A 23,291-nucleotide genomic window follows, 5' to 3' on the forward strand; every position below is an offset into this window, starting at 1 on the left:
AGTGTGTTGAATGCTTCCAAAACATCAGCTAGCAACTGTTCTTCATCATTGCTTTTGATAACAAGGTCATCCACATACGCTTCTAGGTTTGTCCGATCAGCTTGGCGAAAGCAGTGTCGATGGTGCGCTGGTATGTGACGCCGGCATTTTTTAGTCTAAATGGCATCTTTGTATGACAGTATATGCCTTGGTCTGTATGAAATGCTATTTTTTTCTTCATTCTCTTGCGCCATCTGAATTTGATGATAACCTTTATAGGCATCCAAGAAGCACTTGTATATGAAACCAACTAGCGATTCGACCTTCCAATCTATCTCCGGTAGGGGATAGTTGTCTTTGGGGCATGCTTTGTTCATGTCTTTAAAGTCAATATATAGGCGCCACGACCCGTCAGCTTTAGTTACTAGGACGAGGTTGGCCAGCTAGGTTTGATAATTGTCTATGCACAGGATGTTGCCTTTAACCAACTAGTCAACTTCTCCGCGTAACCATTCGCTTCTTTCTAGCGCCATAGGGCGCTTCTTTTGTTCGGGAGTTAGATTGGCGCTAGCGTTAAGGTGATGTTGCGCTATTTCTCGTGGCACCCCAGTCATGTCTGCATCGCGCCAACAGAACACGTCTGAGTTCAAGATAAGGATGTTTCAAAATTTCTCTTTTGTTTCTTGTGTCAACATTTCCCCTATTTTTACCTTTTAGTCCGGGTATGAAGGGTTGACGATGAAAAGCCATCCTTTCGCGCCTTTCTCTTCATGCGCTATTTCTTTTTTACTAGTGACCGATACGCATAAGGCGTCTAGCGGTGTTGATTCAGGGGTAGCAATTCCCCATTCCGTTGAGAACTTTACCGGCCCATTGATCGTCGAGGGTATAGCACCGAACTTTTGGATACATGTCCTTCCTAATATTGCATTATACCTAGAGTGTGAGCGAACAACAAAGAATTATATGTTCTCTGTTCGCCTTTTGAGTTTATCTTTATTGTCCCTTAATTTCAATCTTAGATCCAGGGTCCCGATGGGCCACACTGAATCTCCCGAGAATCCAGACAGCGCTGTAGTCGGAGGTTTGATGGTTTGTCTGATTGCGATCGGTTGTTCGTACATGATGTCAACGTTGTTGCCATTGTCCATGTGGAGGCATTTTACACCGTAGCTCGACTCAGGCAGATATCCTTGTACTACGATAGGTGCGCATGAAGTGGTGAACAATCGGACGGCGGGGAAGGATATCTCTGTTACTTCCTAGTCCCCGTTGACGTCTGCATTGCACTTCGTTCCTTGTTTTTGCTAGCAGCTAGTCATTTAGCGCAATTGTTTTCTCTTAACAGGAACCTGTAAAGAAAAGACAAGTGAGTAGCATACATAAAGAAAAAAGATCAATCAAAATCTTTTAACTTGATTGTCCCACGGATGGCGCCATTTGATCAAGCATAGAATAAATGTAACGGGTTCAATCCATGCTTAATAACAATAAAGAAGTATTTAAGGGTCATTTGAGTTTATTTCTCCAGTCCGGTGTACCATGAATAACCCCTTGTGAGATGAAGATCTCAACAGGGGTTGTTAAACGTCGGCCCACCATAGTCGGGATAGCCGGTAATTGATGGCTCAGAATAGGCGTTAGGGTTTGTGTTCATGGAACGATACCTGTAACCGTAGGTAACTCGCGAGATATGCTATAAGTCCGGTAGTGCAGGTAAAGGTTGCACTATGAGAGTAGCGCAAATGGTCTGTCTGTTATACTTCAATACTAAAACATAGTATAGGTGTGAATTCCAATGAATTCCTGCCCCTGTCATGTGATTCAAATCCCTTATTTAAAGTCGTAGTATGCTTCGCCTATTGGTGTCACGTATTGTGCGTTGTCCTTTCTTGTTTGTATAGGCTTGCCTGTTTGGTAGAGGGACCATCGAACAGTACTTGGTAATTTATGTCGGTTATCTGTACTTTTTGGTACTGTGGGGACCATGGTGTGCATGTGCCCTTGTATTTTCTTTTATTTCGCGCCACTTGTACAAAAGGTATCCAGCGCAACTTTACTTGCGCTCATATGCTTGCTGGGATTCTGATTTGCGCGACGCATGCATGGTGCACGTGTGATGCGCTATGCGTATCATTATATATCAAAGAAGACACTGTTGGAGACAATCCCGCTCGTTTTCTTATGCATTACGATGATCGGATTAATATCAAACAAATGTACATGATACTAAACAAAAGAATTCAGTTGTATCTTATATTAATTGATGAAGATATTATTAACAGGATTCACCGTGATACGGACAGTGATAATTTTTCAAATTGAACGTGTTATTAACTATTAATCTAATTTAGGTAACTCTATTTAATTTATGTTATGTATTTTTACTCCGTTTATATGTGATGAAATAAATCGTTGTTTGTGAAAATCATGATACAACATCATTAATTTGAAAGTTTAGTGTATTTGAACAAAAAGTCGTTCGAACGGAGTTATATAGCTGTTCGAAGTTCGAACAACAACATGTTCGAATACAATGAAAGGTGTTCGAATACAGCTAACGGGTACGGGCCGTTTTCGTCGGTTACGAATTCGTTACCTATGTTCGAACAATATTGCCTTTGTTCGAACAGATTTTTGTTCGAACAGATTTTTGTTCGAACAGATTTTTGTTCGAACGGGCAGTGTATTATGACAAATATAATAAAAATAGTGTAAAATGTAATAAAAAAATGTGTTCGAGCTATTTTTCCTAAATCATTATTCTAGAAAAAACGTTCCTTTCCCAAGTCCACGCTTTATTGGGCTATTCGTTAAACAAAACCTACGGCCCAATTTTTGGTGATAGTGATGAGATTAATAATAATTTAGAATATATGTATAAAGTGGGGGTTCGATTTGTATTTTAATAAAAGTAAAGGGGTTAAGTTTGTTGGGTTCGATTTGTATTTTAACCCAATTTTTGGTGTTAGTGATGAGATTAATAATAATTTAGAATATATATATAAAGTGGGGGTTCGATTTGTATTTTAATAAAAGTAAAGGGGTTAAGTTTGTGGGGTTCGATTTGTATTTTAATAAAAGTAAGGGGTTAAGTTTGTGAAAATTGAAAAAACGAATAGTATAAAGTAGGGGTTCGATTTGTATTTTAATAAAAGTAAAGGGGTTAAGTTTGTGAAAATTGAAAAAGCGAATAGTATTTTGGTCATTGAACAAGTGCAATGTGCCACCCGTTTGTATTTTGGTCATTGAACAAGTGCAATGTGCACCCGTTTGAGACATGATGTTTTGAATAGTACTATTAGACAAAATCTTATGAATAGTACTATTAAAGTGGAGGTTCGATTTGTATTTTAATAAAAGTAAAGGGGTTAAGTTTGTGAAAATTGAAAAAGTGAATAGTATTTTGGTCATTGAACAAGTGCAATGTGCCACCCGTTTGTATTTTGGTCATTGAACAAGTGCAATGTGCCACCCGTTTGAGACATGATGTTTTGAATATAACTATAAGACAAAATCTTATGAATAGTACTATTCATAAGATTTTGTCTTCTTATAGTTATATTGGTAATGGTAATTATTGACCCGTTAAAAAAACTCATTTGACATGGTTGGATGTAAAGCTGTAAGACTATCCTTAACGCGGCGTCTCAAGCATCTGGTGATGGTAACGTGGCGTCGGTGACGCCGTCTGACGCTGCTAAATTGGCATCACCGGTGACGGTACAACAGTGTTAGTCAACCACCAAATGGAGAGAAAGGGTAACGTAATGGTGATGTGGCGAGTTATAATTAGTCCAAAATACATCGGTTAAATTACAAACACATATATTACCATTTAATTTTTTTCTTTTAATACAAAAATAATTTATTTTTTTCCTATAAATATTACTTAGATTCTCATTTATAAATCAGATTTCAATTCTCATTTCTAAATTACATATCAATTATCATTTCTAAAACACAACTAATTTAACGGACACATCTCATGCATATATATTTTGTAATTTAATTTTATTATATAATACCCTTCGTCCCATAATAAATGTTATATATTGACTTTACAAAATCTTTATTTCTCAATTTTAATTTTAATTATATTTATTTGTATCATATAATATTTGATGAAAATTATATCAATTGATTATGTATAAAATGTATCTTTTATTGGTACAAGTATCATCAACTAATATATAAACAAATAAAGATATTCGAGGTTAAAGTTAAAAATAAAAGAATTTGAAAAACATGACAGGGACGTGAGAATACATATTATATAAAATTTGATTAGGAAAAAAATTGAAAAATCAAAATTAGTGAGCTTTTTTTCAAAATAACATAAGGCAAACTGATATGGCTGAAACTGACGGTTTTATTTATGCGGTGTCGTCTCGCAAGGCGTCAGAAACGGTTATCAAGAGAGAGAACAGTAGTTTTCAATATATATTTAGCGGGGCCTAAATCGTACTACTCGTTATTATGAGTAAGGGAATTATGACTTAGGGTCATATTTTTAAGATATCAGTAGAATCGAACCTATAATTAAAGATTAATGAAATGCCCCGACCTCTCGCTACCCCATCACCCCCACAAACCAGCTGAACCATTTCGTTTTTCCTGAGTTATCACTCATTTAAATTCATTTAAACCCTTTTTTGTTTCATGTTCTTCTTCCTCTTAAATTCATAGTCGACCAGAGGACACTAGTAACCATAACAACGAATATATGGTTTCGTTTAGGATTTGTAAATAAACAGAATAACCAAGAAGTGGCGTTTGAATTAATTAAACAGAATTAAATAAAAAAAAATACTATCGCAGACATGAATACCCGTTTATGAACTCAACATCAATTTCAAATTTCTAGGATGTTTTAGACCATGATTCCTTCATGAAAAAGGTTCTAAATCAATCTTATAAACTTTCTGAATCATCAATTCAACTTAAAACATCAAAACAGATTCGAATTTCTCGATTAACAGATTAGTTGACTTTTTTAAAAAAATTACTTTTACTCAAAAATTCAAACTCGATATAATGATTTGAGGGTTGAGGTTTTGCAGATAGACTCAATGAAAGATTTCTAACCTATCTTTATTATTATAATTTGAAATTGAATTTGAATTCGAGGTATTGATTAATTGAAACAAGAACAGAGCACGGGCTTGGGTGTTCTTCAATTTATTTGTTTAATTAGAATCTTTGAAACAGTTATAATTGATAATTGATGTAGATAATGAAAAGGAGTTGGGATGAATGAGTTGTAACACGAATTGATCAATTATTATATAGTAATTCAAGCGACAAGAATTTTGGCAGGAACAAAATAAATAAAAAATAAAACAGTTTAATAGAGATTTCTAACAGAATTTGTTTGCATTCAGATATGATTTTGGACATACATCACAATCAGAGACATGTAGTACAAATTATATACAGGTTGAAAGTAACCCTAAACTGAATCGTACCCTTTTTTTTATAATTTATATAATTAATTTTTAATAAATAATAAATACATTAATAATAATATTAATACTAATTAATAATATTTATATTAAATATTATTAATAAAATACTGATAATAATAAATTTAAAAAAAATAATGATAATAATATGAGGATACTAATAATAACTAAAATGATATTTTTAATAAGTTTGTTAATAATAATTTATAAGAATGATAATAATAATATTCTTAATGATACAAATAATAAATTGTATTATTTTCTAATAATATTAATAATAATGATTTTTAATGATAAAGGTAATAATAATATCTGATAATTATACAATTAATAATTAAGATATAACAAGTTATATGTATCAAATTTCATATCTATATTTTTATATTACAAATAATAATATTGATAATACAGATATTAATATTAATGAAAGTAATAATAATAATAATATTTATATAACATTTATCTTATCTTGTAATTAAATTTATTAATATTATAATTTATTAATTATGTAATATTTAATAATTATATAATATATATATATATATATATATATAATAACATACATTTAATATTTAATATTTATATATTTTAATATAATACAATATACATATAATCATTAATTATATAGAAATCATATATATATATATATATATATATATATATATATATTCATTTTAATAACGACTTAATTATTCTGTATATTAATTTACATTTTTAATTTCAATTGATTAAAGTATAATTTATTAATTCAAAATGTTATATATATATATATATATATATATATATATATATATATATATATATATATATATATATATATATATATATATATATATACACACACTACATATTTAATTACACACAATTGTTTGTGAATCATCGGGCATAGCCAAAGGTTAACTGAATTCATGTAAATAGTTCAAAAATTTTGAGACTCGGTTTAATAGACATTGCTTATTGTGTCGAAATCATATAAGAATAAAGTTTAAATTTGGTCGGAAATTTCCAGGTCATCACAGTACCTACCCGTTAAAGGAATTTCGTCCCGAAATTTGATTGGGATCGTCATGGTTGACAGTAAGTATGTTTTCGTGACTCATATGAGTCGAAAATTAGGGTTTTATCATCAATGAGTAATATGGATAAAATAATTTGATTTTGAAGAGTATGAGTGAAGCTATCACAAAAGAATAAAATGAGTAAATGCAAGTTCATCTTAACTGGTGACGTAGTCACGGTTGATTTTCGGAATTTAAGGGATTTAGGGAAAATCTTCGTAATAAGATTTGGTTCTTCGGTAATTAAGGAAATTAGAATCCTCCTTGGTTAGATGATGATCTGTCTCGATTGCTCTGTCTGATATTTTATTATAAATCCACCCTCTTCATTTCCTTGTTTCTACACTCCCATCTTCTATACTTTCCTTCCCAATTCATATTTCTAAAACATTCATCAATATGCTCCATCCGGTTCTAATTCTGGATATATTCCTGACTATCGTATCTGTTACAAGATGCTGATGAGTTCATGATAAGACTTCAATAGATAAATATAGTGATTTGTAGGAGAGATTTAAGCCAAGGAGCAACGAGGTTGCTGGTACTTCTGCTGGTAATATGGTGGAATATAAAAGGTTTCCCGATAACAATAAAAGAGCACGCATATATATCAAGGTTATAATAAGGTTGTTTCAAACGAAAAGTCGAAGTTGACTTGCTGGAGCTGTGACAAATCTGGCTATCTCGAACAGGAGTTGCAAAGTTATTTTCGGTAATAATAACGCTAAAGGAATTATCACAGCTACGTGTTAAACGTTTACTCAGTTTCCGAGAGTTTTTCAGGTGCATGCCCATATGCATAAGTTCTTCCTTTCGTAGTTAACGTGTGGTTGGATCATCCTCTCGATTGAGGTGTTTTCAAGAATCATGAAAGGTTTGAACGCAGAGTGTAATCATCAAGATACAAACGAGGTTTAAGATGAAATCAAGTGGCAAATTTGAAGAAATGTTTAGTTTCATATGTTATAATCAATATTTTAATTCATTTTAATTGTACAATGTTAGTAGTCCACAGTTAGTAGTCCACATTTAGTAGTTCAATAATTCATATATAGTTTAATATATAATATTCGAATTAATTAATACGTATCGTGACCTATTGTATACATGTCTCAGACTCGATCACAACTCAAGGTATATATATTATTTAGAATCAACCTCGACCCTTTATATGCTAACTCTCGAGCATTACCTCAATATAGAGTGACTTACGGTTATTTCAAATAATATATATAGATGACGTCGATATGATATGTCAAAACATTGTATATGTGTCCCGATTTATCCGACGATATTTAAAGTGCGTAAAATAAATAATAAAAATTAAATGACGATAAATAAAATTGCTAAAATTAAAATTGCGATGAATAAATTGCTATAAATAAATTGCGATAATTAAAATGTAATAAAAAATTAACAGTTAGCTAGGAACAGTTAGCTAGAATTTTGTTAGCGTGGTTTCTTAACAAAATTTCTCATAGTTAATTTGTTTGTTTCTAACAAATTTTATTTTTTGTCCAATGTTTTCTTCATTATGCCACTTGTTGAATTCTGATAGGTCAAAATCCAAATATGAAATTGAATGAAAATGGTTATTCTGCGGTGAACGGATACGTATATCTATGGATGTAAGTAGGATAGTAAATGACTGTTGAATCAAATTGGAAGAATGTACAGTGTAACTTATTAATGTGAAATCTAAATATTTCTAGGGTATTACCTACCCGTTAAAATATTTTCACCATTAATAGTTTGTACAAAAGAATTTTTAATTACAATCTTTATGAAAATATACTTACATATATATTTTCTTCAGATGTAATATACATTTAATGAGTTAATATGATATTAATCTCATTTGATTTTTCGGTTGGAACTAGAATAAATAATCTCTAAAACTTTAGAGATTACATAATCGCAGCCTAATATTTCTCCATTGAAGTTTTGAATTAATACTTCATCAGTTATTGGTATTGATACTCCTTGGTATCTATGGTGCGTATGACGTTGATGTTCGTGGGACATTTTGTGATGTTGAATCATGGGATGTAGATGTTGTGGATGGTGGTACTGGTTATGTTGTTGGTACTGCTGATGCTCGTAGATATTGCACCATATTCTCCAGAGTCACTATTCGAGCGTGAAGCTCGTTGACTTCTTCTATTATACCGGTATGATTGTCGGTTCGAACGAGCGGACGAATAAGATCTAGAATTTGAGATAGTATATAATCATGACGAGATACTCTGGAAATAAGAGAGAAATGGTATTACGGACAGGTTCGCCGATAAGTGCTTCAGGTTCTTCGTCAAAAGGAAAATGTGGTGGATGGAAGGGATAGCCTTCTTCGCGTCTCCATTGATTAAGTCGACTACGAACCCATCCCCAATTCATCCAGAATTAGTGATGACTGATTTGTTGATCCATTCCAGTTATACTGCTTTCGGAGCTCAAGTGTGTTTCCATATCAGAATAGCTGTCGGAATCTGATGAACTCGAACTAGTTGAAGGATCCATCTCGTACGATTGAATAAAGGATTTTTCGATATGAAATGATTTTCGGCTATCGGATGGTATTCTAATTACATAGAATATATATATATATATATATATATATATATATATATATATATATATATATATATATATATATATATATATATACATATAGAACAAAAGATTTCGTAGATTACGGAGGAATTTTCGAAATATGTCAGGCAAGGTTTACAGTAACAGATACGTTAAGATATGAATTAGCAGATACGCTAAGATATGAATTTTGTCTATACACTATCGATGCACTAACTGCAGTAAGACGTGTCTAGACTAAGAATGATAAGCAGGTAATTTTTGACACGAAATAATAAGCAAAACTTTTTGACATGCTAAGGTCGAAGTCCAGACTCACTATAGCATCCTAACGACCATCAGTTAGACACACTAATGCAGACCTGGTTCGCTAAGACCACCGCTCTGATACTAACTGAAATGTTGGGGATGCATCCCACTCAGTGCCTTCCCAGCTAACCGCCTGGTGACCACTGAGCGTACCTCAGACACTGATTTTACAGCTCTGCCTCTCGGCAAAGCCAACCATATTCGGAACGGTATGAGTAAGAGTCAATGCTTCGTCACATGTAACACTGTGAGAACCCCCTCTACGATTAAGCCGACGAGACACCTTAAACTAGCTCTGATACCAACTGAAATGCCCCGACCACTCACTACCCCATCACCCCCACAAACCAGCTAAACCATTCCTGAGTTATCACTCATTTAAATTCATTTAAACCCTTTTCTGTTTCATGTTCTTCTTCCTCTTAAATTCATAGTCGACCAGAGGACACTAGTAACCATAACAATGAATAGATGGTTTCGTTTAGGATTTGTAAATAAACAGAATAACCAAGAAGTGATGTTTGAATTAATTAAATAGAATTAAATAAATAAAAAATACTATCGCAGACATGAATACCCGTTTACGAACTCAACATCAATTTCAAATTTCTAGGATGTTTTAGACCATGATTCCTTCATGAAAAAGGTTCTAAATCAATCTTATAAACTTTCTGAATCATTAATTCAACTTAAAACATCAAAACAGATTCGAATTTCTCGATGAACAGATTAGTTGACTTTTTTTTTTAAATTACTTTGACTCAAAAATTCAAACTCGGTATAATGATTTGAGGGTTGAGGTTTTGCAGATAGATTCAATGAAAGATTTCTAACCTATCTGCATTATTACTTTTTGAAATTGAATTTGAATTCGAGGTATTGATTAATTGAAACAAGAATAGAGCACGGGCTTGGGTGTTCTTCAATTTTTTTGTTTAATTCGACTTTTTGAAGCAGTTATAATTGATAATTGATGTAGATAATGAAAAGGAGTTGGGATGAATGAGTTGTAACACGAATTGATCAATTATTATATAGTAATTCAGTCGACAAGAATTTTGGCAGGAACATAATAAATAAAAAATAAAACAGTTTGATCGAGATTTCTAACAGAATTTGTTTGCATTCAGATATGATTTTGGACATACATCACAATCAGAGACATGTAGTACAAATTATATACAGACTGAAAGTAACCCTAAATTGAATCGTACCTTTTTTATAATTTATATAATTAATTTTTTTTATAAATAATAAATACATTAATAATAGTATTAATACTAATTAATAATATTTATATTAAATATTATTAATAAAATACTGATAATAATAAATTTAAAAAAATAATGATAATAATATGAGGATATTAATAATAACCAAAATGATATTTTTAATAAGTTTGTTAATAATAATTTATAAGAATGATAATAATAATATTCTTAATGATACAAATAATAAATTGTATTATTTTCTAATAATATTAATAATAATAATTTTTAATGATAAAGGTAATAATAATATCTGATAATTATACAATTAATAATTAAGATATAACAAGTTATATGTATCAAATTTCATATCTATATTTTTATATTACAAATAATAATATTGATAATACAGATATTAATATTAATGAAAGTAATAATAATAATATTTATATAACATTTATCTTAACTTGTAATTAAATTTATTAATATTATAATTTATTAATTATGTAATATTTAATAATTATATAACATATATATAATAACATACATTTAATATTTAATATTTATATATTTTAATATAATACAATATACATATAATCATTAATTATATAGAAATCATATATATATATATATATATATATATATATATATATATATATATATATATATATATATATATATATATATATATATATATATATATATATATATATATATATATATATATATATATAGTCATTTTAATAACGACTTAATTATTCTGTATATTAATTTACGTTTTTAATTTCAATTGATTAAAGTATAATTTATTAATTCAAAATGTTATATATATACTACATATTTAATTACACACAATTGTCCGTGAATCGTCGGGCATAGCCAAAGGTTAACTGAATCCATGTAAATAGTTCAAAAATTTTGAGACTCGGTTTAATAGACATTGCTTATCGTGTCAAAATCATATAAGAATAAAGTTTAAATTTGGTCAGAAATTTTCAGGTCGTCACACTTAAGATAATTCTAAAGTGAAGGAGTAGTGTGATATACCTAATTTTTGGGTTTTTTAGTTTATAAAATAAAGTACATGCGATAAAATTTATAATTCAGATAAGGTTAAAACAAGCGCACACTATGATTTCATTAGTTACTTTGCCAAGATTGTGGAATGTTGGCTCATTAATAGGTAGTGACCTTGTATTCATTACACTGGTCCAAAACGCCCCTGTCATAAGACATGTCACTGGATAATGCGTTAGGCTTGAAGATTCTAAATAGACAGCAACGTCCCTTACCCCCGACGCCCGTGCAGTCTGACTACAGGCATACATGTTCAGACGGCTCATCCAATTGAGTGACTCGGTTGAGTGACGTATTAACATTCCACAAAGGTCTAAACTTTCTTAAGCATAATAGAATACAGGGTTTGCCATATCCGAGAAAAGTGATGTGTTTTGATGCTTTCGTTAATGAGTGGGTTTAAAAGATAGTTAGGCCCTTAAAAGAGTTCAACCATAAAGAACACCATGGTCAAGTTGGGTTTGACTTCCATGAATCCGTTCAGTTATCCTAACGGTTCAATCCTTTATGTGTTTAAACAAACAGTTCCTTAATTAACTAAGAATCCCTCAAGCGGGGTGCAATGCTTGAGACCGCGTTACAGTGAAGTGTACTAATCAGCACTGACCGGGTTTCATGGCCTTACTTAGCAGAGGTACAGCTTACAATAACTGTTGTGCTTCAGCGTGCACGTACGAAGTTTATATACTTGGTGACTACATTAGCATGGTCTAGAATCGACAATGTACTTGAGGTCTAGTTAGATATTTCACTATGAAAGAATCCTCAGTCGGAGTCCAAGCCTCGGTGAACTTACTACAACCGGTGTCCCTCAGTCAAACTTACGTTGTATCCAATAGACTTCTCTTACTAAGGGGTGATACAGATAGTGTATTCTGAATCGGGTTCGCGACTTCCCAATAACAGAGCCGATAACTACATCTATTAGTTGGAAAAGAGATTGAGTTTAAAGCTTAATTGGAAAGCATCTTGACGACATACACAAACCATAATATTATTTCAGCATTATAACTGACTACATCATAGCATACAATAAAGATAACTACTCACTAATCATGGCAACAATATCACAAAGCAGAATAATGGAAAACATTATATAACGACAAAGGATAGAAGTACCAGTAGATTAAACGAGTTTTGAATATGACAACTTCAAACTCCATACCGCTCCTAATACAATCTTCGGCGTTCTTCTCCGGGTAATAGGTTTCTCGTACGGATTCGAAGACCTTGAAAGTTTGAATAATATTGTAGAAAGAGAGAGAAAGAAGTGAATTGAAGTGTGAGTAAAAATGGATGACAAATACCCTTTAAATAGAAGTGAATTTTGCCTGCAAACGGCTGGCAGACCATTTGGCAAGCCTTTTGCAGGGCCTGTTTGACTTGGTGGCCCGTTTTTTATGCCCGTTTTCTTGGGCCGTTTGGCAATCCATTTTACATTATGGCAAGCCGTTTGGCAGGCTATTTGGCTTATTTATTTTGCTGGATCGTAACTTGATTTCCTTGATCGTAGCTTGGTTTCTTGTCTTTCACCGTTTTCGCTCTAGAATCTTCATTTTAGCTCCGATTCTCTTGATTCTTTTTGCACCGTATTCGTAATTATTTGATCTTTAATTTCAACTGACAAAGCAGGCATTTTGGTGATAAGGCTCGGAACTTTATTGTTTTTGGGCCTTAATACCGGAGTGAAAACGTAACTTTTTAGCCGATATCACAAACTTATTTTGAAATATTATGTAACATTACTAACTTGTGGTGTTTTCTAGAATAATTGCAGGTCTCTTTTCTATGGATTATTCCTGGATTAGTGGTAGCAGCAGATGCTTGATTGATCTTTCAAGGTTTATACCTTAGAAGTCAAGAGTGATGATGCAGAGTTAAATTATTTAATTTATGATTATAAGTGGGATGTTTTGCTGTTTAAATGGAGTGTTGGGCTTATGATCAAATGAATAAGCCCAAAGTGATAAATGGCCCATTTATTTTGAAGTCTGATGCATATGGGCCTATAAAAGCCTCCTAACTCCTTGTTAGGTGGTTAGAGTTGAGATATTGTGTGTGAATATTCTTCTGGTTCATTTGTTTTTTCTCTCTAGGGTTTCACAATCCGGATCTGGTGTTCTTCCTCTTTATTGAGTGATTTTAGTTTCAATCCACATCTTGTGGCTTTGATTGTGAGGTGTTAGTTCCTGTATTCAATCTTTGTGAATACGGTTGATTGTTTGTGTTAATTTTGGGTTGTGATTTGATTCTGGATTGATTTCTTGTTGTAATTTTGAGATAATTGGTTAATTAGTGAAGATTGTGATTTGTTTTATAATAGTTTTCATGGTATCAGAGCGGGTACGCTCCTGTTTCTGGACCGATTGAAGTTTTAGGGTTTCTTCATTTCTGGTGTTTGTAGCAGTTGTTTGAGGCTTCTTGAAGGTCAAGAGTGGTTTGTTTGGGTTCGATTGATGACCTGTGTGTTGTGAGTGGTGATAGAGATTGAAACCCGAATTTTCTCAAAATTAGGGTTAGGGTTTCTGCCTGACAATTGAAGTCTTCCAACGATTGATTCTTCTTTTCTCCGATTTCTCTTGTTCTTCAAAGGGGAGTCTCGCTTTTATTCGTATTATTTGGCTTTCTTAATTGTCTTATTGTCTTTTATCTGTGTGTAGTTGATTATCTGGTTTACAATTGATTGGTTAATTAATCACTGTGCCCAACTCTTGATCCAAGTTCCTTGAAACTTGTGAAAACCTGATCAAGCACAGATCAGATTAATTAGTCGATTGTTTGTATTTGTTGCTTTTCTTGTTAATAATTGTTTATCCGTTTGTTTGTTTGTTTGTTTGTGTGAAAGATGGGTGATAGTACTTCTGCTACACAGATTAATAAGTTGGATTTCAGCGATCCACTTTATCTTCATTCTAATAATACAACTGGAACACCAATAACTTCAATCAAATTAAAAGGAACAGAAAACTATAATATTTGGAGTAGGTCAATGAAATTGGCTCTTTCCACTAAGAATAAAATGAGATTTATTAATGGCATTGTTTTAAGAAGTAAAACAGATGAGCTTCTTTCCTTTCAATGGGATGGATGTAACTCTGTTGTACTATCATGGATTCATGGATCTGTTACTGAAGATTTGTATTGTGGTCAAATTTTTTCAACTAATGCTACTGAAGTTTGGAATGAACTTAAAGAGACATATGATAAAATTGATTCTTCTATAATTTTCAACTTGCATCAACAAATTAATCCACTTAAACAAAATGATAGTACTCTTTCTGAGTATTATCATAAACTTAATACCTTGTAGAAACAGTATGATGCAATGGTTTCCTCACCAGATTGTACTTGTGATGCAACTGCTTGCACTTGTGAAGCAGCTACATCACACAAAGAACATAAAAAGATGATGAAGTTGATGCAATTTTTAATGGGCTTAAGTGATGAATATACTATTGTAAGAAGTAACATTTTGTTAAGAGATTCTATTATAGATGTAAAAGAAGCTTATGCTATAATTTCAATAGAAGAGTCACATAAAGGCATCTCCAGTGATAAAATTAGTAAAACTCACGCTAGTGCATTTGTTACTCAAGCTAATAATACTTTTAACAAGAATGGTAACAACTCTGGAAACTTCTATGGAAATAATAATAACAATTATAATAACAGAAGTTCAAACCAGACTTTAAAGTGTAACAAATGCACGTCACACAATTGATAGATGTTTTGAAATTATTGGATATCCACCTTCTTTTAGAAGAATAAACAATGGAAATCAATCTAATAATAATAATAATAACAATGTGAACAAGACTTATGCTAATAATAGTGTTACCAATAAAGATGAGTCTACAATTTCTGCTCCTGCAAGTCTTACTAATGAACAGTTAATGAAGCTGCTTAGCTTAATCAATGATAATGTTGCACTTATGGAAACAAATTCAAATATGGTAGGTAATTTTGTAAATCATAATGTGTTCTTTAATTCAAATTTCAAGAAATTCTTCAATAGTCATATAAATGACAAGTTTAAGAACAAAAGTTAAGGATGGATAATAGATTCAGGTGCTAATCAACACATGACTGTTTCTGACATTGGTTTAAATAATGTTGTTGATATTTCTCAATTGAATTTAATTGTTGGTCATCCTAATGGAACTCAAGCTAAAGTTGTTAAAGTTGGAAATTTAAAACTTTCAAATAATGTTATTTTGTTTCATGTGTTGGTTGTACCTGAATACTATGTTAGTCTTTTGTCTGTTCATAAGTTGTCTAAAGATAGTAAGTTAACTGTCAGTTTTGATGAGAATAAATGCTTTATTCAGGACTTGAAAGCAAAGACAACTCTAGGGACTGGTAGTCAATCTGGAGGTTTAGATTTGATTGATGAACATGATATGAATGTGTTAGGTATGACTTGAAATGTGTGTGTTTATTTAGTTTCTGCTCAGCTGTGGCATGCAAGACTTGGTCATCCATATGATCAAGTTTTAAAAGTTTTGAAAAACAAACTTGATTTAAAAGATTTTAATGAAAACTGTCCTTGTGATATATGCCATAAGGCAAAACAAACCAGGGAACCCTTTCCTCTTAGTGATCACAAATCACAAGGGTTAGGTGATTTAGTTCATTTGGATCTTTGGGGTCCATTTGAAATTCAGAGTAGAGAAGGTTATAAATATTTCCTAACCATTGTGGATGATCTCTCAAGAGTTGTTTGGATTTTTTTGTTAAAAACTAAAGAAGAGACATTTGACAATATACAGACATTTATTAATTTGGTTTAGAATCAATTTAATAAAACTGTTAAGGTAATCAGAAGTGACAATGGGATTGAATTTGTTAACAATAAAATGAATAATTTTACAAAACTTAATGGGATAGTGCATCAAACATCTTGTGCATATACTCCACAACAAAATGGCATAGCTGAGAGGAAACATAGGCACTTGCTTAATGTAGCAAGAGCTCTTATGTTTCAAGGGGGGTTATCTTTAAATATGTGGAGTGATTGTAACTTAACTGCTTGCTATTTGATTAACAGGACTCCTTCAAGGGTGCTTTCTAGAAAAACTCCTTATGAAAGTGTTATTAAAAAGGACCCTAGTCTCTCTCACTTAAGATGTTTGGTTGTTTATGTTATGCAACCGTTTTAAATCCAGAAAATAAGTTTTCAAGCGGGTCTTTTAAATGTGTTTTGATTGGTTTTGGTAATGTTCAAAAGGGTTATAAACTTTTAAATTTAAAAAACAGAAGTGTTCTTTTTTCAATGGATGTGAAGTTTTATAAAAATATTTTTCATCTTAAGTCAAAACTTGTTGACAATAGTTTGAGTGATTCTTTTGATAAAGAAAATATATGTTTTTTGATAAAAAAAATTTCAAATGATCAAGACATCAAAAGACCCAATGATGAAGGGAGAACTGAATATGATGGTGAAGGTAGTAGTACGAGTGGCTACATTAATGAGCATAGTCATACTAGAAACAATCCATCTAGTAGTGATAATGTGATTAGTGAAGGTCAAAGTACTTCGGTAACTCCCATGGATAATATTTCATCTCCTGAGGACAACACTTTACAAAACACACAATCAGGGAGTCCTAGTCACATTCAGTCTGTAAGGAGATCTTCCAGAGAGTCTGTTTTACCTAAAATATTTGATGACTTTGTTATTGAAGGAAAAGTTAAATATGTGATTGAAAAATTGGTTAATTATTCTTTTTTAAATCAAGAAAATAAGTGCTTTACTTATAATCTTAACAAATCTTATGAACCAAAAACCTATTTTGAAGCATCAAAAGATAGCAATTGGGTTGAGGCCGTGAATCAAGAAATTGAAGCATTAAACAGGAATAAAACATGGATTATTACAGACTTACCTGAAAACCTATAGGATGTAAATGGGTTTATAGAATCAAATATAAATCAAATGGAGAAGTAGATAGGTATAAGGCTAGACTTGTAGCAAAGGGTTTTAGTCAAAAAGAAGGTATAGATTATGAAGAAACTTTTTCTTCTGTTGTGAAACATGTTACTGTTAGGTGCATAATTACTTTGGATGTGCAAAATAATTGGCCACTTTATCAGTTAGATATAACTAATGCATTTCTTTATGGAGATTTACATGAGGAAATTTATATGAAGTTACCTGAGGGATATTTTTCTAAAAGATGGAACAAAAGTTTGCAAGTTGATTAAATCACTCTGTGGTTTAAAACAATCACCAAGACAGTGGAAGTCTAAATTGAATTCTGCTTTGGTTAAGCATGGTTTTAAACAGAGTGTCAGTGATTATTCTTTGTATGTTAAAGTTGATAATGATATTTTTATAGCTTTGCTTGTTTATGTGGATAATATTGTTATTAATGGTAATAATTTACAAGAAATTGAAAACTTTAAGATTTTTTTTGAAAACAAAGTTTATGATTAAAGATCTTGGATCTTTGAAATACTTTCTTGGTATTGAAGTTTTATCAAATGACAAGGGTATTTGTATGAATCAAAGAAAATATTGTCTTGAGTTGTTAAATGATTATGGAATGCTTAGGTGCAAACCTATTGGCACTCCTATTGAACCTAATATGAATGTTGAAAGTGAACCAAGTATTAAAAATCCTTTGCTAAAAGATATTACTGAATACCAAAAATTTGTTGGAAGAGTAATCTATTTAACTCTTACCAGACCTGATATAGCTTTTTCTATGCAAGTGTTAAGTCAGTATATGCATGCTCCATTACAATCTCATTTTAATCTTGCTTTTAGAGTTTTGAGATATTTGAAGGGTGCTCCTGGAAAAGGAGTACATTTTGTTAAAAGTGATTCATTTAAGTTGTATGCATATAGTGATTCTGGGTATGCTAAATGCAAGTTAAATAGAAAGTCTGTGACAGGTTATTAAGTATATGTATGTAATTCATTGGTATCTTGGAAAAGTAAAAAACAAGCAACAGTTTCTAGGTCTTCAGCAGAGGCTGAATATAGGGTTATAGCTTCAACTGCTTGTGAAATTTTTTGGATCATTAATCTGCTAACTGCATTGGGTATTATGATTGAGCTTCGTGTGAATCTTTATTGTGATAATAGTTCAGCCTTGCAACTTGCAGCCAATCCTGTTTTTCATGAAAGAACAAAACATTTTAAAGTGGATGTACATTATATAAGACATAAAGTAGCTGTAGGTGTTATTTACACTTTAAAGATTGGTTCAGATTGTCAGCTTGCTGACATCTTAACCAAAGGGTTAAGTGTAAGTCAGCATGAAAAATTGGTTAAACAATTGGGTTTGCTTGACTTGTTTCAAAATAATTTTGAGGGAAAATGTTCAAAATAACATAAGTCAAAACTTATTTTGAAATTTTATGTAACATTACTAATTTGTGGTGTTTTCTAGAATAATTGCACGTCTCTTTTCTCTGGATTATTCCTGGATTAGTGGTAGCAGCAGATGCTTGATTGATTATTCAAGGTTTAAAGCTTAGAAATCAAGAGTGATGCTGCAGAGTTAAATTATTTAATTTATGATTATAAGTGGGCTGTTTTGCTGTTTAAAAGGAGTGTTGGCCTTGTTATCAAGTGAAGAAGCCCAAAGTGATGAATGGACCGTTTATTTTGAAGTCTGATGCATATGGGTCTATAAAAGCATCCTAACTCCTTGTTAGGTGGTTAGAGAGATATTGTGTGTGTGATTATTCTTCTAGTTCATTCGTTTATTCTCTTTAAGGTTTCACTATCAAGATCTGGTGTTTTTCCTCTTTATTGAGTGATTTTAGTGTCAATTCACATCTTGTGGCTTTGATTGTGAGTTGTTAGTTCCTGTATTCAATCTTTGTGAATACGGTTGATTGTTTGTGTTAATTTTGGGTTGTGATTTGATTCTGAATTGATTTTTTGTTGTAATTCTGAGATATTTGGTTAATTAGTGAAGATTCTGATTTGTTTTACAATAGTTTTCATTTTTTGACACTCCACCAGTCAGGAAGTCAGGCTTCACGGCTTCGGGGAATCAACTTTATTTTTCCATTTTATGTGAAATCGTCACCATAAGTCACTCCGATACTCAATTAACAAGCTTAATTGCTGCATTTCTTGTTCGATGGTACGAATTTATTTAGATTTATATCGAATTTTTATCCGTGCTTCATTTCGCATTGATTAGCTGTACCTCGTGATATTATTTTATATTCATTTAGCCTAAAATTGCGCTTGTTATAGATCTAAAATTACTTATTTATTAAGTTATTTTGAATCGGTTGAGTTTTTTTTATTCTGCCGAATAATTAGATAAATTGAACTAAACGAAGAATATTTGTTAGAACCCTACAATTTCTGAATAAGCTGGGGATAAATAGTGACTCAAACTTCGTGATTGTAACTAGTAGTTTCAATAGATTATCGAATAATACGTTTCTCGTTATTTGTTTTCTACACTTGTTTGTTTCAAGCAAAGTAACTTTTTTGGTGGTTAGTTTCTAAGATATGAGAACTGGTAACGTATTATATTGGTTATTGGCAATCTTTAAAGGTGATGTTTGATTCTATACCTGATGAAAATGGATTTGTGCTGTACCTATACACATATAGGGTTACTAACTAGAAATAAATCCTTTCATTTAAGTATTGTGTATATTTGATGTGTTTGACTGATACCAGAGGAGACTGTAAGCAAAGTGTTTATTTTTCTTTTGTTAAGTGCATTAGTATTTAAGTAAAGGATAGCCCCTTAGACCTTAGTTCTCGGTACTATACCACAAGTTCCCCCACCACCACCTCCTCCCGAAAAAACTCACTTCGGTGGCTTAAAAGATGAAGACCGCATATTTACCAACCTTTATGGGATCCATGACCCGTTTCTTAAAGATGCAATGAAACGTGGTGATTGGCATAGAACTAAAGATCTAGTGATTAAGGGTTCTGATTGGATGGTAAATGAAATGAAAAAAGTCCGGCCTTCAGGGACGAAATTGTTATGCATATCGGGTCATGTTAACAAGCCATTCACGGTCGAAGAGGGAATGAGTATATCGTTGAAGGAGTTGTTAGAGTGGCATTGTGGCGGTGTTAGAGGCGGATGGGATAATTTACTGGCGGTAATACCTGGCGGTTCGTCTGTACCGTTGCTTCCGAGTTTGGATTAGGGACTGCTGCTGTTATTGTGATGGATAAATCGACTGATGTTGTGGATGCTATTGCGAGGTTTTCATATTTTTATAAACATGAAAGCTGGGAATGCAAAATTGGAGGAGATCGATATGCTTCAAGAGGTGACGAAGCAAATCGAAGGGCACACGATTTTGTGCGTTGGGTGATGCGGCTGCTTGGCCCGTTCAAGGTCTTATCAGGCATTTTAGGCCCGAGATGGAGAGGAGGATTAAGGAGCGGTCTGATCGGGAGTTGCTTCAGGCAGCTGCTTGAATCAAGTTTGCATTCTAGCTTGCTGTTTTACTATATATTATACTAGATAAGATTGAATCATTAGTTTGTAATGACGTTAATCAATGTTGTAATAAGCCCCGATTACTCCCGATTAATTCCCTATTACTTCTTTTTAAGAACATACCGATCAGATTTTCCAAAATCTGTTTAATTAATTGGTTAATGGGTCAAGTTCAAATTGGTCAACATTTAAATACGAATTTTTAAACTAGAATTTTAGAGTTTTTGAAAAAATGAACGATTATGTTCTTGTTTCTAAACAATTATGTTAAAGTTTATGTTTATGCTTATGTTTATGGTTTTCTTCTTATAGTAACACGTAATTTTGAAATTTATTATTTAAATGTATAAAAAGTCCGATCCGATTAATTGCCAAGTTGCCAAATTACTCCTTCAAAGTCCTGACCGGGTACTCCCCGAGTAGCGACTTTTGCAACTTTGACGTTAATTCATACTTGAGTGTTTTATGTTTACAACCTTCAAAGCTGTTTTATCAAAATTCACTTTTTTCTAGTAACTGCTTAAGTAAATTATATTCAGTATATATTAAACATAAATGTTGTATAAAGTTAAACTAAAATGGACTAAAAATCATAGGATTTGACTATGCATAACCAATCGTCTATAATGCATGCGTACACTGAGCTAAATGCATTGGCCCTATGAGCAACCTGTATTAAGAACAACCATTAATTGCCCATCAGCATCCTTCATCACTTAGATCTGTCTTGTATCATAGATTTATACAGCCAGACATGATTTTCTGTCCTATGATGCTATTTTCCTACATTTTATATATGAAAGCCAAATAGGTTGACCTATTTGTATTACACGTGTCTTTAAAAATGTAGATCAAAGAATAGGTAAACCAAGAACATAAAAATGCAAACACGCTCAGTATTTCTGTTTCGAGGAGAATATTTGAAACTTACAAGCCTGAGAAGACACTTAGATGGAAATGCAATCAAGATATTATACTCTAATTTCTGTAAATTATTAAATAAGTAACCAAAACTAAAATTTATCCATTAATAACTGAGTATGGAAACAGGACAAGTTTGGTGAATGTGAGACAAATTTCCATTTATAACAAACAACTAGTGAAATGAAAGAACAAAATAAGAGCTAGAGGTGGCAAGATGGGTGAGTTGGTTAGCGGGTTAGATTGTCAGGGTGGGTCCAGTTATAACGTTATAAAAATGAATGCTCACCAATGCCTCTTTTGAAGACAATTTTGTTTCTGGTACTCCATAGGTACAAATTTTTGATACCTCTCAAGTGTCTTCAGTATGCTGCTAGAAGAAAATGTATATCCAAACAAAAAAGTTGAAGTAGTTATGATAGCAAGTATGAAACTTACAATGAACACTTGTTTGTTTAAAATTTGATATTAATGACTGAAATTTGATACGTATTTGTTTGTCTCGATTTTCATTTGAGGAACAACAAGGAACTTTTTATCAACTCAAAATACTTTCATATCTTGAATAAGTGATTTAGGAGGTTTTAATGCCATAAAAGGACATTTTGGGTAACTTTGGGCCCTTTTGCCCAGTTTCCCAACATCAAATTGTTTAAATTTCTAGTTTCATGCTAGAGAGGCGTTTCTAACACGCACGCACGCACTAAATCACACACACACACACACAAATGCGCACACACGCACGCGCGCACACGCACGCACGCACAACAGCCCTTCAAATCGTTTTAATTTCACTTGTTTGACATGTTAGAGATAAAACTTTACCTGAATCGACTCTCACATAAGTATATCTGTCGAAATCATACGAACAACTAAATCTCTGGTTGATATATCTTTTCGTGAGTATAATTGATTAGTGAACTAATAATCTGAAGTCCTATTTCAGAAAAGGTCAAATGGATTGTATTTTGTTCATATCACACATCAAGTTAGGGGATGTTTACTTTTTTTTTGAATTTGTCTATGTTTTCATCAGTCTTCTAATTGGAACGGGTGTCTGATTCTATGTCTCCTAGAAATAGACCAAATTTTCAAATTAAGTGACAGATTAAGTGATATAAAAACAGCAAGAGATGAGCTAAATATGAAACCGTTTTAATAGTTTATTCGTTTCTTGTAATAATATCTGTTTAACCTTTATTTATTCTTTGTTCTTGGTGAAATGATTATTGTGTTTGATTATTT

The 23,291-nt window shown here is 32.1% G+C and overlaps 1 protein-coding gene across 1 annotated transcript; it reads left to right on the top strand.

Annotated features, from left to right (window-relative positions):
- Positions 1–717: 717 nt before the first annotated feature.
- On the top strand, positions 718–20,826 carry LOC139888947 (uncharacterized). Its single transcript, XM_071871929.1, has 14 exons — positions 718–1,071; positions 14,531–14,860; positions 14,996–15,305; positions 15,532–15,642; positions 15,748–16,044; positions 16,129–16,359; positions 16,573–16,817; positions 16,913–17,398; positions 17,972–18,059; positions 18,124–18,544; positions 18,626–18,938; positions 20,214–20,254; positions 20,342–20,349; positions 20,444–20,826. Exons 1-14 carry the CDS (start codon positions 718–720, stop codon positions 20,824–20,826), a joined length of 3,618 nt encoding a protein of 1,205 aa, XP_071728030.1.
- Positions 20,827–23,291: the final 2,465 nt, after the last annotated feature.

This window comes from Rutidosis leptorrhynchoides, chromosome 2 (genome assembly GCF_046630445.1).
Source record: "Rutidosis leptorrhynchoides isolate AG116_Rl617_1_P2 chromosome 2, CSIRO_AGI_Rlap_v1, whole genome shotgun sequence".
In the NCBI taxonomy this organism is placed as follows: Eukaryota; Viridiplantae; Streptophyta; class Magnoliopsida; order Asterales; family Asteraceae; genus Rutidosis; species Rutidosis leptorrhynchoides.

Bases quoted from the DNA above. Each gene is read 5' to 3' on its own strand.
- LOC139888947 (XM_071871929.1), top strand. From the start codon at position 718: ATGAAAAGCCATCCTTTCGCGCCTTTCTCTTCATGCGCTATTTCTTTT. The intron at 1,072-14,530 runs GTTTGTCTGATT...TTTGTGTGAAAG, and splicing joins CTGTAGTCGGAGGTTTGATG to ATGGGTGATAGTACTTCTGC. The intron at 17,399-17,971 runs GTTAATTATTCT...GGTTTTAAACAG, and splicing joins AATATGTGATTGAAAAATTG to AGTGTCAGTGATTATTCTTT.